At 36.9% G+C, this 15754-nt stretch overlaps 2 protein-coding genes and 1 long non-coding RNA gene across 4 annotated transcripts; 2 read left to right on the plus strand and 1 right to left on the minus strand.

Annotated features, from left to right (window-relative positions):
* Window positions 1–55: 55 nt before the first annotated feature.
* On the minus strand, window positions 56–2428 carry LOC117234007 (ufm1-specific protease 1). The gene is made up of 4 exons (XM_033494801.1): window positions 2352–2428; window positions 1265–1503; window positions 1019–1189; window positions 56–499 (listed from the first exon to the last, which is right to left on the minus strand). The coding sequence occupies exons 2-4, from the start codon at window positions 1397–1399 to the stop codon at window positions 140–142; spliced, it is 666 nt and encodes a 221-aa protein (XP_033350692.1). The 5' UTR covers window positions 1400–1503; window positions 2352–2428; the 3' UTR covers window positions 56–139.
* Window positions 506–964, plus strand: LOC117234008. The gene is made up of 2 exons (XR_004493462.1): window positions 506–760; window positions 824–964. It is a non-coding gene; the product is annotated as an uncharacterized LOC117234008 (long non-coding RNA).
* LOC117234006 (transmembrane protein adipocyte-associated 1 homolog) lies at window positions 1989–5945 on the plus strand. Of its 2 annotated transcripts, XM_033494799.1 has the most exons (8): window positions 1989–2230; window positions 2725–2924; window positions 2988–3283; window positions 3358–3554; window positions 3631–3691; window positions 3766–3952; window positions 4032–4161; window positions 5663–5945. In XM_033494799.1, the coding sequence occupies exons 2-8, from the start codon at window positions 2776–2778 to the stop codon at window positions 5813–5815; spliced, it is 1173 nt and encodes a 390-aa protein (XP_033350690.1). In that variant the 5' UTR covers window positions 1989–2230; window positions 2725–2775; the 3' UTR covers window positions 5816–5945. The 2 variants fall into 2 exon arrangements, with proteins under 2 accessions (XP_033350690.1, XP_033350689.1); XM_033494798.1 differs by lacking the exon at window positions 5663–5945 and having other exon boundaries at window positions 4032–5249.
* Window positions 5946–15754: the final 9809 nt, after the last annotated feature.

Consider the following 15754-nt stretch of genomic DNA (forward strand, 5'->3'; position numbering starts at 1 on the left):
TAACTTTGTAATATTTTCTTTCTTATTTAAAATATCCCATACACCAATTTTTTTCACAAAGATAATCCTTCAATAGAATTAAAATAGGCGATAAATAATTATGGAAAATGCAGATGTATTTACATGTATATACAGTATACTATTTATTATATCCACTTATGAACTTGATCTGAGGTAAACAGAGATTGTAAAAGGAGCTGCCGATGAAATCATCCAAACGTTGCCATTTCACCCAACGGTAATTCTCTAATTGTTCTGTTCCTGTTGCTCGGCCAACGAAATGCGGATCCACGATTAACAAATAGATGTTGTTTGCACCCTCGTGGATTCCTACAACGCACTTACTTGAACAATCCCTATCTCCTCCCATCATGATTGGACTACCGAATTCCTCGAAGTGACCCTTGATAACTGGAACTTGGTCCCGCAAGGCTCTACCATTTGGAACATGCACGATTTTACTGAGAACCTCGTACAAGTGATTCAATACAAGGCATACCTATAAGATAACTGAAATTAGCTTGTTTACTTCTATTTTTGGCAAAAGAGTAGATACTGCTTATCGGCCGTATCGCTAATGGACATATGGACATAAATGTTAAAAATGAAGTTTTCCGAAATTGCGTTTAGAACAGTTTAGTTAGCTGCAGAGTATATCAGAAATCGTGGTACGAACAAAAAGAAGATATTTTCCTGCAAGTACGGGTGAAAGATCTATCAAATTAGTATTATCTTTTCAGCTGTTTCTTATAAATAAAAGGTAAGTCAAGTGCGCTTGTATCACTTGATAAATATTCAGTAGGAATAAAAAAATGTTTTTCAGTGGAATGAATAAATTTGTATCTAATACAATTTCTGAATATAAAAATTCGAATTACTTCTGCAAGGAAAATCAATGCCTCTCTTATTTCATCAGAATTTATGATACAGGCCGTATAATTATTATATATATAATTATTCTGTATAATAATTATTCTTGCAAGATATCTTTTCGGTAATTCTTCGCACATAGGCTTACTTCGAAACTCCCTATCCACTCCCTCGATCCAATAAATGATTGTTCCTTATCATCCAGCGTGACGAGTGCTTCCTGTATACGTCTGATATTTGGAACGGATTGGTCCAAGTTCCGATTCCTTATAACCCACGAGCATATTGTTTGCAGAGTTCTATATCCACATCCCCAACCCTAAATTCAATATTTCATCGTTTTTCTCTCTTCTCCATTGATATTCTCCCCAAAAAATAAGTTCAAATTACAGACCTTATCGTTAAAACCATCGCAACCATAGTGCCAATACTCGTAATCCCCTTGAACGAAAAAACTTTGACCGACTTCCGGCGCAGGGATATCACGATGAACGTTTCTCAATAAGTCGCTCGAATAATCGACGGTCATCGTTATCTCACGAAAATCATTGGACAATTACCCGTTTCGTTCCATCCAACGAGCCACGTAAAGCCACTCTACTTTCGCGTCTGTCGTAACCGCTTCGAAAAATCCTTAAACAGACCGTGGTTCGTACGGAATGGTAAATAGAGCGCGAAGCTTCGTATTTCCCGGTTCAGCAGTAATTCGCGGCCATTCCGTGTATTTTTCCTCCAACAACCTAACCTATCCAACTAACTTGCTCACCGTACCGTCATCGTTGCAATAATGATTCAGTGAAAGCGACTGACGATCGAGAAAACCTTTCGTAATCTACGATCTACGCGTCCGCATCGTCGTTCGAAAGTCGTTGTTTCACGAGTAGAAGAGGAAGCGCTGCCTTTATGATAGGCGTTAAATCGTGGCGTCACCTGCGAATACCTTCTCTCGTTTCTCGTCTACTATCGTCGTTCTCCTCGTATAAACGTATATTTGATACGGACGTGAAATCACGTACTACGCGGTCACGCGCACTTCGTTACGCGTTCCTCTTACTGGTTATCAAATACACGGTTCTTGGTAGCTCCGTGTGGCGTTACTGCGAGCGAAAAAAAGAGAGGGACAGAGTGATCGGCGTGAAGCTGACTGATAGAATGGACACTGGGATTTCATAGCAAAATGCCAATCAGACCAGACGACTGTGTGTGGATAAGACAAACGGATAAATAAGTGCGGTAGCAGCGTAAAATAACTGCGCGAAATTATACACGCCGAACAACAATTCGAAACTGTGCGGTGCTAAGGGCGAGTTATAGTTTACCTCCGGGGAAGATGAGAGCGATAATATTATGCACCTAATGGGTAAGTCGCGTAAATCTTGCCCGTGAACCTTATTCAATTAGCGGTAATCTATTCGAATGTAATTTCTTGATTTTATACGCGGTGGCATCGTGTCAATTTGACAGGTACACAATAGACTTACCGTTTATCGATTTTCCGCTGATTAAACAATAAGAAAGAGCATTTATTTCGCGGGAACAGTTTCGGGGTTAGTTCAATGTTTATATGTCGTTATTTTGGTCGGTCATCGGTTTCTAGCAGGTTCGAAGGTCGTCACTTGGGAATATTGCCAAGTATTTTAGGTTATGTTTATTATGTCACCTTAATTAGCAAGCAATGCTTCAGAAAAGTTAGTTCGAATGCTTTAATGAGATAGATAGGAATTTCTAATTTATACCTTCTTTTCGATTGAATAAACATACGATTTCGTAAGCGCGATGTTCTTTTACGTTGTAGACGTTGCTTGTTGTACTTTACATTAGGATGACACATACTGTCACTTTTTTGTTTACCAGTGTAAAGTTGAGAGATGATTCAGATATAAAGTTTGTAACAAAACGAGAAATATGTATGGTGCAGTGCGCGAAGAGGTCTCTGAAAGTTGGTTACACACGTATGATCTGAGCAGTACAATGATTCCTAATGTTAGTTCATCAATGGATGATGAGGAGCATTTTTGCAAGATGATCCTGTATAAAGAAATCAAAGATTCAAGGTAAGTGTTAATTTAGAGATATTTTTACAGATCTCCTGTACCAATTTATTTTTTGTTTTCCAGAGTACGAATATGGGACATTGTCATATTGATACCAAACCTCTTGTTTCTTTTATTTATCACAGTGAGATTTAATAGAGCACGGCTTAAATTACGAGCAACGAGTAGTCCAATATTTTTAGCATTTTATGGACTTGTCATTTGTAATGTAGTGATTTCAGTGATAAGATGTATCGTTTCAATGACTGTAAATGCAGCAGCCACCGTTGGTGGCAAAGCAGACAAAATACTGTGGGTAACAGTGAGATTTTTCCTGTTGTCCACAGAGATGAGCGTGGTTATATTTGGTTTGGCTTTTGGTGAGTTGATTTTGCTTTTGTTATTTAAGATTGCTTATTTAAAAAACTCCAAATACATAACTATTTATTTGTAGGACATTTGGATAGTCGCTCAAGTATTCGTAGGGTATTACTTGCCACGTCATTTATAGCATTGGCTTTTACCATAACCCAAGGAACCTTGGAGCTAGTTTTACCAGATGATACATTCCATATCCCTAGTAGAGATTTTTATGTATTTGGTCATGGGGGAATGATGTTTTGGTTTTGCAGCAGTCTTGTTTTCACAATGGTAAATCTACAATGAAATAAGCATAGATGCATATTCACTGCAAACAATCCTAGTTATTATTACAATCTTGTTACAGATATATCTTTTTATATTAATACTGCCATGGACACGGTTACGAGACCGTTTAACCCTTCCAAGTATGTTGATCAACCTCATCATATTCGGTGCTTCATACGTATCTATATGTCACAAAGTATCTTTTTTTTTGCAGCAAAAAAAAGTTTTTACATTTATGCTGGTACGTTAGCTATGCTCGATTTAGTACAATCAATTGGTGCAGGCTTTCTAAACTACACACAAAATCCGGTAGGATTATGTGTCGTGGATTTCACTGCTGCAGTTTATTTGACACTTTTTACACCTTTGGTTTATCATACATTCCTGTCTGAATTTTTTGGGTAAGTTACTACGTATGTTCAAAAATAATTCAATATCCGAGAAATTGCGGACAGGGACAAATGAAAAATTTTGTTACAGAGTTTCACAACCTTCGATAATGTTTTCATACAAGGCACAAGTAGACGATGCAATGGATGAAGACACGGTGTCGTTGCCGCATCAACAGAGCTTCTCCTCGTTAAAAACAGACAGCGATTATATTTATCAGGTCCATACTCCATCTATTCACATGCCCTTGTACGATTCCCCAGCCGCTTTATATCGATCCACATCCGGCATCAAAAGCTTTTCCAGACGCCTGAGCACAGAAAAAAGCACTTCCGACCTCAAGAACTATCCCCTAACGAAATCCGACAATTTTATCGATTCCAAAAAGAGCTCGCTAGACCTAAAGTTGACTCACCATACTTGGGAGAGCAGGTCTACGTCACAATTCAAGTACGGTGGGCCTAGTAGCGTCTCAAATTTGCTTTTCGCGCCAAACACCGCTAGCAGCTTCTTGTATAAACCCCGGTTAAACGATAGCAATACTAATTTATTCTCCTTAACGAGAAAGGGTAGCTTGACGCACGAACGACAGAGATCTGAAAGTAACGTATCCAGCCAATTTTTTGAAATTCCACCGCTAGAAAATACGTTGCAATCCATTTTGGATAGCAGTACGCCTCATCAAGAGTCTTTGACGAAAAGCAATACTACTGCGCAAGATTTGCAAAATATACAAAAGAAAGAACCGACTCCTTTGAAGCAGTACACTGGCACTGCAATGTCTGAAGTCGATGTTGAAGACACATTGTCTGATTCAGCAGATACTTCAACCGTCACGCAACGTTTATTATCTAAACCTGTTTCTTCAACAAGCGAAGAGGTATACGAAAAACAAAGGAAGCAAAATACAAAGAAAAAGGAGTCTGGTGGACTGAGTGATTATTTATTATCTCTGACAACTTCGAACACTCAGAACAACGAGAAAAATATCGAAGTAAATCCTAGTCTTTCTCCCCCCCATTACACTAAATCTTATATGCAGAATGAATTGCTGTAAATATTTGTTTTAATAATCGGTGTAAAGTCTAAGTCACTAGTTTTATATAAGAGAATCTTAATCTTAAACTCAATTCGTTTGATCAATTAGAACAAAGTGGATTATCCTTTGACACGGAAGAATTATAACGCGTATTTGTTAAATAACAATATAGATGTATCATAGTGTAAAATAGAGGTGCGCACAAGATGCTTTATTATGTGTACATATATAGCATGTCTAGATTTAATTAAACTCATTAATGTAGCTGATGCACTTGGTTTTATTTATTTACACTAACTTGGCAGTGGATAACGCTAATATTTTTGTTTTGTGTTGCAACCAACATATTCCTCACATCAAACCCTATCGTTCGCTTTTTTTACCTTCAAAGAAGAAAAAAAAAAACAGAAAAGACAAAGACACAAAAGAAAAGTGAGATATATGAATTATTTGCACTCAGCTTGAAAGTACACGAACCTTATGTTATGTATAGTAGTGGAAATTTTCACTGTATAATGTCTTTGCACGAAATCAAATTTTTATCAATTTTAAAGATTTTTAAAGTTTCTAGATCTTTTACGATCATCCAAATTTTGTTTATGATGAAACGTTCTATATTGTCCGCTGCCACTTCTCACAGCTTTGTTAAACGGTGCAACGAGAACTGTTCTTTTGTTCGCAGAATCACAGTGTCTATGACTCGACCCAGTTCGACACAAACTCCACACCGGTGAATCCACTGTACGCGGCGTCTCTGCAGAGTCCGGATAGCATAACCGGTTACAGTATAGATAGTCAAGAAGGCCAAGCCCAGGTGAACGGTTATCAACAGTGAACGAGCTGATCGTGTCTGACGTGATTCGACTTACATTTACGGTCACGAACATGGATTCAACGATTAGTTCAACGATCGAGTTCAATTTCATTGAAAGTGAACTACTGCGCGAAATCCATTGAAAAAAAAACCGTGTTCCATCGTTCGATTCTCCCCTTTAAAGAATGAAACTAGAACGAAAGAACCCCGTACGATTTCACTGAAAGAATCTAGTCGCTACGAACATTTTTAGAACAGTGCAACGTTGATGAATCATTCTTTTGATTTCATTTCTATTTCTTGTGATAGCATCAAGATAAAATAAGCGGTCGTGTGCTATTTGAAAAAGGATAAGGTTGAGTTTCTTATTCTCCGTTCAGGCGAATAGAGTTTCGTACTTAATCGATTAGATGATTCGTACTGTTAGGGAAACTGTTTAGACGATGTACGAAAGAAAGCATTTCATTATGTCGACATCGAAATGGTCAGCGAGCTGCTAACTTCTCGAGACAGATTTCATCAGTTGAATTCGACTTTCGACAACTTGCTTATCGTTTCTCCGTCCTCTTCACCAAAGACAGGCCTTCCCGGTCTCTCTGACTTTAGCGAAAGATCTGAGCACGATCCATGGTGAACCTCCCTCGCTATTTTCCTACTTTTGCAATTAAGAAAGCATTTTATGAACGACGAGCAAGGACAATATTGGAGAATGGTTCCCGTGACGAGCATAAAGATTTACTCGCGAGGATCGAAACATAAAAACTTTTATTATTTTAAGGAGAATTTTAAGGAGAACTCCTCGGTACTTCGTTGAAACTATTTACGAAAGACTCCATCCATCGTGTAATATGTATATACACCCTGTATTCTAGTGTAAAGGATCGTGCTATTTATATACTAATATATTATATATTATATATTATATATACAAGAATACATAACGTTATATTTATCGATATTGTATGTCCGTATTTGTGAACGTGCTAGTTCTGGCAGAGCCGCATCGGACACGACAAAATTCGTCTGCCTTTTTCTCAATTTGATACGTAACACGAATCATTCAGAAACCAGTGGCGATAAGTACTCATTGATTTTACTCTAATTAATATCCTCAGAGCGTAATGCGTTAAGACAATTGCGTTGATACGATATAATCGACATTTTGAGGCATTCCAAACGGTTCCTTTTAATCTTTCTTCCCCCTCGTATAGATCTGATCCCTTTACATTGCCATGTTCAACGCGAACCAACGATTTTTGTACCATTTTTAAATGTACTTTAGTCAGGAACCAAAGTCTCAAGATTCGAAATCACTCTTCAAAAATGTTCGTTCGATGTGGTGATTTTAAACTCGTCTCGATAATTCGATTGCTCCTTTAGAGGATCATTGGCGGTTATGATCGAACAGCAATATACACATTACACATCCTTTCGCGCATTTGCTAACGTTCAGATCCGTACGGATCTGTGTAAATACCACGAACAGACTTATCAAAAGCTCTCTGGAGGCCGAATCTCTCTGTCAATTGCAATGTCGATTCATTCACACTTACACGTACACGTAATTAAACACACTAACTCGTTCTACTCTAATTCTACCAGGCGTTCTCTTCTAATTATGTCTGACCATCGTGATCAGGCTTTTTTTTGTAATTGTCGGGTGGAATGTGAAAGGCAATACTTCGGATCGCGTAACATGATTATATATTTAATGAAAATAAAATTACATTTCAATCGAACGCTTTCAGACTTTTCTTTCTCGTTTCTACGAATCCCATCCAGTCAAGCCTCGTACAAACAGAAATACGATTACCAGAAATACCGTATCCGAATTCAAATCAATCGATTTTTAACAAAAAACGAGGAAGCATCTTCTTTCTATACGATTGGCCAATTGTTGGGGTACAGTGTTTCTAGCAACTGTATCTCAGTCTATACGAGCCATTACGCATTAGAAAGAAATTGATATATTTTTCGTTAAGCTACAATTAACTTCAGTCTAAAGTTAAACCGATCAATAATTAACTAATAACCAAACCATCGTCCAGCGATAATTTTTACAAAATGATAGGATGACAAATAGAAGACCAGATTACTTGCGAACAGATCGATATCAATATTATCTTTCCACTGAAGCTAAAGCCTTCAGCTTCTATCCCTATTGCTATCTTTAGCCGAAGACTATGTATAGTCGTTGGAGCTAGAAACTCGTAACACCGATATCACTGAGTAACTTCACGGTGGTTTCCAGTATCTCATCAACCTTAACATATTTCTCCCTTTATAAACCTTGATCATTTTCGACTTAACCCTTTGGATCCGACGAAAAAAGCTGATGAGAGTTGGTAATTAAATTGATAACAATTTTTTGATATCGCGTTTTGTCAAACGAACGAGATTTTGTAACGACATCGACTAGAAAGGTTTGCAAGGTGGATAGACTCGAGCTACTTAAATTTTCGCTACACGATAGGATCGCGGCTATAAATACAAAGTGCATGCATGCGCATTATTCGCGCTCCAACTTGCACTACCTTTTCATGGACAAGGCTACCGGGCAATGATTAGTCACAGTACACCGATCATCGGCTCTTTCCGTTCGATTGAGCTCCGTTGCACAATATCAGAGTGCAGTCTTTCTCGCACGAGCCACGAAAGAGTGCATCAACACCCGTTGTTTACAAAAACAGGCAACAGGCTGGTGTTCCTTTCGTTTTATTTTAATCGCCAATCGCTGGACGCTGGAACAAAATTTTAAAGACGGTTTTGGAAGGAACTTGATATTACAAAGAAAAAGGTCGTGTAGATTTTTAACAACACTTTCTTCCTGCCAAAGAGCAATGAAATATTTAAAGAAGTCTAGCCAGTTATCTCTTCATTCAGTGGATGTATACTGAATATTAACGATGTATGGTGTTGAATAATTAAAAGAATTCTCGATTAAGTAATTATCATTCTAGGCGAAATAATTGATAAAAATATCATGAAGGTATCTTCTACTAAGGGAAAACAGTTGATACATTAATAAACGTCACAAACTATTCGCAAAATATTCGACGTAGCTTCAGCCGGAAAAGAAAACACGAAATTCCCCTTTATCACTGCCAGAATCGGTTTCAATAATTCACACCCCTAATCGATAATACCGAATTGATCGTAAAATATTCATAGTCTACGTACGTACAAAGTGATACTGCCCGAAAGGCTCAATGAACTCAACAAAATTTCGTATATTAATATTCCTCCCTATGCATGTATATTTTCTTATTATATATATAACATATATATAAACATATATATATATAATCTTTTTCGAAATTCTTTTTCCTTTCGATAAGTGAAATATTTGTTCCCCCTCCGCTAATGCCTGAGAAAGAGAGTTTTCACCGAGTCGCGAAATATCTTGCACGAGACTAAGTTCACCGGATATATCGTACATAGTTATCCGCGAAGGGGCGAAGAATTTGTTACGTAAATGAGTTCTTGACCAAGCAGAGGCGTGTTATCGAGATCGAGTAGAGCGCTGCTTCTCTCCTAATGATAGCGGCCTAATTAAGTCTTGCTTGATTTTAATCAACCTCCCGACACTAGATGCCGAGCAGTTTAGACAATGTCGCCGGCTGCAAAAATAACAGGCAACTGGCCTAAATACATCGTCAGTCGAAACTAGATAATTAACGACAGCTTTTATAATCTGCTGTTGGATGTTTTTCGCGAAAGACAAGAGGAGAAAGAACACTGTACTATTTGTTCGAATCGATGAAACTGAATGAATTTTGTGAGGCGTATATAATATGCTAATGTTGAGATGATACGTCAATGGTCCTGCGACGTATTCAGAATCCTTGATACCGATCGCTATACGTTCGAGGATTCGTGCTATAGAGAAAATGCGGTTTTGGCCAGCATCCAAAAAATGGGATTGTATCACGTCGGGTGGTGTTTAATACGTGTCTATTTGAGTAGGATGTAACACGCGTGATATCGCGAAACATAGCTCGTTTCCCGGTACATACTGTAGGACGCTTTCATTCAGTGGAAATGTTCGGATTTATCGCGTAGAATCGTTAATTACAATTACTGCTGTGAAATTACGTATGGTTAATGTGAAGATTAAATTTCTAGGAAAGTAACATTCTGTTTATCGTAAAAGTGCGAGTCTTCTTCTTATAAAATCACCAATTATGTATAATTACATTTTTAAGAGAAACGTAGCTAAAGAATTCGCTTTACAAAGAATAACAAAACTTTGCTTTGAATTTCTTGTTCGTTACATAATTATAATCCTCGCGTAAAAGTATCAATTATGCTTAATTTTCTAAAAAAAAAAAAAAAGAAAGAAAACAGCTAATATTCTACATATTAAATCTAAATACCAAATTATTGAAATTGAAGTAACGTTTAATTCGGACTTTTTTCTTTATTCTGATATCGTAATTTTGATTTAAATCGCAATCTGTTCTTGGCAAAATACCATAAGCTTTCCATTTGCAGTAGAAACATAACTCTTACAGAAGGAAAATAGAAGAATGGAAATGTTATTTTACGACATTGGGTGGTAAGCAAGGTTAATTGCCATGTGATGTTTCTTTATAGGCGACACTTGCCGTTTATTACGCAGTGAGACACGTTTTTCTCTTGCAATGCTCTTTTCTACTTAAAGAGTCGTACACGTTCCTCCACGAGCGCGGCAACTTTCTACCAGACTTTTCGTTCTTGGAAACTGGCCTGCACCCTCGAAAGGCTTAAGAGCGCGGAACAATTCTTCACACAGAGAACAGTCGGCTTCTTACGTACTTGAAAACAAGTTGCAACATCAGGGAAAGGCGATTTTGAAATATTATTGAAAGTGAAATCTAATGTTTATTTATGAATCTAATGAAATACGGGAAAAAGTAGTTCGACTTTCGATATCTATCGAGTCGAGTAAATTATTTTCTTCTCTGAATATTATTCCCAAGAGATTCGAATACGAATCTCTAACATGAAAATTATTTCGACACGGATGACGCTCTATTTGATAGCATATAAACCAAGAAAAACTACCGTTTCTCATTAAGAATTCGAGATTCTATTTTCCCTGAACCACAGAAGAATTTTGAATAATATTTTATAAAGGAGATACAATTATTTTTTAAACATCAATTTTTTTATCAACTAGAATATTCAAAAAATAACGTAAATAATTCAATAACGACGATACTGTGAATTGACCCGAAATCAAAAGTCCTGTAAATCTTCCATTTCAATTCGACACAATTTTTAAAGAATTTCCAACTTTCTGTATAGCAACATCTTTCTCCAAGTTGATTTATTACTTCAAAAACCATGTTTCGAACATTGAAAGCCATGTCAACCGAACACCCTTCTGCTCGACGATTTCTATTCTGTTTTTCCCGTTTGGATGGTCTCTGTTCTCCCACGGAGCTTGGAACGTGTTTCTTAAGCCGGCTAAACGGCGCCTGAGAACCTACTTCCCGACGTTCAAGGATACTTTGACGATCAAACAAGAAACCCACGTGGACGTCTGACGCACTCCTCCAAAACTTTGATTCTACCATTAAGTTCGACGTATGCTTTCAAAATAATACAAAGTTGCTTTTTCCTTTTTCTAGATATTACGTATTTCGTACTTTGTTCGACACAAAAGTATAACCGAATGCTAGTGACTTTGATTCTACGATATTACGATCTCGATACGTTTTCATCGCTAAGTCATTTTCTATTTCGAACGCATATTCTGAAACATTTACTTGCGTTACTTGCTCTTTTAACAAACCTGTGTCGTTCATTAAGCGCGTTTCGTAAAACTCAAGAATTTGAACAAATCTCAGCTTGATATTCTCTTGCTTTAAAAGACTCTTTCGGAGATTAAAAGTCTGTCGCGTTAAAGGAAACTGTCGTCGTACTTATACTATGACACCGATTTCAAATTAATAACAAAATCAACAATGCGGAACATACGAGAAAGTGATTCCAAAATTCTACATGATAATGTAACGAGTGAGTACAAGCCTAGTCGATGTCAGGGTAATCCAGGGGATTTGATCGTCCGGTAGAAAAGGGGATTTCATTGCTGTCCGAATAGAACTTGACACGGGCATACACTTTCGGATAAACGCGTGTTCGCTCGTCTCCCATCATCTCAAATTGCAATCAATAGATAGGCGACGAGACGGCGCCGAAACGTGTCTTTATCCAACATGGTCAGAATACAAATAGAGGGTGTCCTAAAAGTCATGAGACAGGATCGCGCAAACTCCCACGTCCTGTTGTTCGAACCGATGTCACTTTCGCTACCATACAATGCTAACGCGGATGTGTTTACTCAACCACTCGAATGTTTGACTTTCCTACACGCGGGTTGTTTCATGTTTTAAATTGATTCGAACCGAGATATTCGGTGATGAAGCTTCGTGATAACGTCGATCAGATCTTTATTTGACAATTTCTGTTTGATAAATTGAGCGAAATTTGTAACGGATATTTTGAACAAACATTTTTCAAACGATAATTACAGGAATATTGGCATTTATGAAAGTTTTAAGAGACCTCTCGTTCTTCGTATTTCGATATCGAGAAACGATATTATTTAAATAACGAGAGATCGGTCTTTAATTTCCTCAATTTATAAGATCCGGTGTTTGAGGAATAAAGATCCATGTATTTAGATATCTGTATTTTGGTATAGAGAAAAGATATATCTAAATAAGAAAATAGCAATTTTCAAGCTTTAAATTTACGATATCAAGTTTACGATAAAGACCGATTTTTGTGGTCAAATCGAACGCAGAAATATAATTGAAATAATAAGTTCTTCCGTATTTTTAGATACTAACATTCGACGACCGTGAATCTGTCACGTTTTGAAATTTATAAATATACAAAAATCGCAGGAAGAAGATATGATGAGCACGCTTTTGTCAATTTTTTTTTACTCGATATCGCCTTATGAACAAAAAGAGGTATTTTAATATATCTTGCAGATTGAAGAGTAAAGAAATTTTTTGTCCAGAATAAGTAATATTAAATCGAACCTAGCCAGACACTAAATCTGTACGGTACTGCTATCGACACTTTGACTAAAGATTTCTGATTGATTCCGCCTCGCTGAGGTGGCTCTAAAGAAACTGTTCTCAATTCCTCGAGACGTTATATCCAGCTGAATCTCTTTGTAAGAAATTTTACAGCATTTTCTCACTCTCTAACTATCTTCGGAAAACATCCCATACTATACAAAGGGATATAATTTGTACTCTTAAAAAATTAGAAACCATCCACCGTCTAACGCATAATGCATCGATAATACCTCGTCTTTTTATGATAATAGCCTTCTCACGGTATTAAAACTCTTTGCTCGTTCGAACGGTAAACATAAAATGTTTAATAAAATCTCCTTGCAAGTACCTACACATACAAATTTCGTTGCTTTGCGTTATAGATAGTCATCAATCTTTTAATTAATAAACTCACGATATTTTCTCATAAAAATATCGTCGTAAAGGCTATGGCTTTAAATAAATCGTTTAGAAATCATTATTCGTTAATTTCGTCACTTTTTTTCCAAAGATAGTGATCGATCTACTATTTCATAGACACGTGTCTCTATACAGATATTATCAGAGGCGGTATGATTTTAGGCAAATGTCGTGAAACATTTCCATGAAGCATCGATCGATGTAATTTGAATGAAAGGTTCTCTTATTCGCAAGAGGAAATTCGTTTTTTTCTTTTTTTTTCATATCGTACGGACAGCTTCGTAATAGCCAACGATGTTTCAAAGTATTCGCATTTTCCACCGTGAAATTAACATTAACTGATATAATTCCAGTGTCGCTGTGGAAAACTTATTGTCGGTCTTTATGAATTCATTTTGCGACGACGCGGATTCTCAGGCGGATAACAAAATGCGAGCGACGCGACGTAATATCTCGGCGGCTTTTAAATTTGTGTGAACGGCGCGAGAACACCAGCCGTAATTTTCGTCGTCGTAACGACCGGTAGGCTCTCTGTATTTCTCGCCTCTTTAATTACTTCGATAAACAGTTGTCCCCTCGTGTGAAACGCGATCGAATAGGGTAACAGAGAGAAAGAGGAGGCAGAGGAGGATTAATGAGAGTAGGAGGTGATTTAAATACCCTCCACCGGGTTTCTTTTGTACTGTCGTGGAGGAATGTTTTGTTAAAAAAAGGATAGGGGAGTATCAAAGAATATTTCCACGGCTTCGCGATACGATAGACGAACTTTGTTAACGACATGTTTAATTAGAGGCGCATTTATTCAGAAAATTACAATGTCGGGCGCATAAGTAGAAAATGGAAGGATAAATTCGAAAATTCAATTAATCGTACGATGCAAAGTTTTATTTCTGCTTTTTCTTGGAAAAAATATTTCCACGCCCTCGCGATACGATAGACGAACTTTGTTAACGACATGTTTAATTAGAGGCGCATTTATTCAGAAAATTACAATGTCGGGCGCATAAGTAGAAAATGGAAGGATAAATTCGAAAATTCAATTAATCGTACGATGCAAAGTTTTATTTCTGCTTTTTCTTGGAAAAAATATTTCCACGCCCTCGCGATACGATAGACGAACTTTGTTAACGACATGTTTAATTAGAGGCGCATTTATTCAGAAAATTACAATGTCGGGCGCATAAGTAGAAAATGGAAGGATAAATTCGAAAATTCAATTAATCGTACGGTGCAAAGTTTTATTTCTGCTTGTTCTTGGGAAAAATATATTTAGGATATATATATTAGTTATATGCTACGTTAGGAAATACAGATATGTTAACAAATATTACGTCATATTATATTTAAGAGATAGCGAAAAGGACAATTTGCTAAAGTATATACTACGTAATCGAGACTGCTACAAAAGCAAACATTTTCCTACCAGCAATTTCGATCAATTTCACCCTACGAGAGAACATTGCCAACCCTATCTAACTTTCACGTTGCAAACTTTCTTCGATTCTTTGCTGCCCTAAGCCATTAAATACCAATGTGGTATTAATGGAATTTTTTATTTGCAACTTCTATCTATTTAATTCGCGTTGTTCAATTCCGTAAACCATCGTAATCACGGAAGAAACTTTTAAAGACTCGTTTAATATCTTTTCTTATTTATTATTTCCTCATTTATCAGAATCTAACAATTTTATGAAACTATAAATTGAAGCACTTATAGTACTACGATAAATTATTTCAATTATAATACTTACGCCGCCATAACAAACCAAATTTTTCAAATCAAGGTTATTCTTCATTTTTGTATCTCCCACTGATACAATGGCCTTCTTGATAGAACACCAAATTACTGTATTAGGTTGTCCGAAAAGTTTCTTTCGTTTTATAAGGTGATAATAGATGAACAACAATTTCTGTTTTATATTATTATATTATTTATATTATTTTCGTGCATAATTCAATAAACTAATATAAAACAAAAAACATTGTGCGTTCCACAATTTTTACGCATTATATCACTGCCTGGATCTTAATAGGCTAAATCTCCTTGTAGCCAATCACTATACGCGTAACAACGTACATCGATCACGTATCGATCTTCTAACATAAAGACATTACATGTTACATACAATGGTCAATCCTGCGCTGGCCATCGGAAGGAATTCTATTTGATTTCAATCCTCCTTTCGCCTGATCAAATGTAAACAAAAAGAAATAAATCCTACCTTCCTATATATATATTCCAATAATCCTTCCGTGCCAAAGCTACCTATACAAATTTCAAACTCTGCTAACAAACAAAATGAATGAAAAATATTTTCAATGCTCGGGGTCGTGGTGGAGGCGAAGCACCTGGCCTCGGTCCTTCCAAGCCCGGGAAATTAATGAAAAATATTTTCAACCCTCCACGTCATCGTGGATGCAAAGCACCTCGCCACGATCGTCGTCCTGGCTAGGTAGGATGGGAGGTGAATGGGCACGAAGA

The sequence above is a fragment of the Bombus vosnesenskii genome, unplaced genomic scaffold (genome assembly GCF_011952255.1).
Source record: "Bombus vosnesenskii isolate JDL3184/JDL3185 unplaced genomic scaffold, Bvos_JDL3184-5_v1.1 scf7180000013302, whole genome shotgun sequence".
NCBI classification, from domain to species: Eukaryota; Metazoa; Arthropoda; class Insecta; order Hymenoptera; family Apidae; genus Bombus; species Bombus vosnesenskii.

Coding starts and splice junctions, on each gene's coding strand:
- LOC117234007 (XM_033494801.1), bottom strand. CDS start 1,399: ATGACCGTCGATTATTCGAGCGACTTATTGAGAAACGTTCATCGTGAT. Junction 1,190..1,264: donor GCGATGGTTTTAACGATAAG/GTCTGTAATTTG, acceptor TATTGAATTTAG/GGTTGGGGATGTGGATATAG. Junction 500..1,018: donor AGTGGATAGGGAGTTTCGAA/GTAAGCCTATGT, acceptor GTTATCTTATAG/GTATGCCTTGTATTGAATCA.
- LOC117234006 (XM_033494798.1), top strand. CDS start 2,776: ATGTATGGTGCAGTGCGCGAAGAGGTCTCTGAAAGTTGGTTACACACG. Junction 3,284..3,357: donor TATATTTGGTTTGGCTTTTG/GTGAGTTGATTT, acceptor ATTTATTTGTAG/GACATTTGGATAGTCGCTCA. Junction 3,953..4,031: donor TTCCTGTCTGAATTTTTTGG/GTAAGTTACTAC, acceptor ATTTTGTTACAG/AGTTTCACAACCTTCGATAA.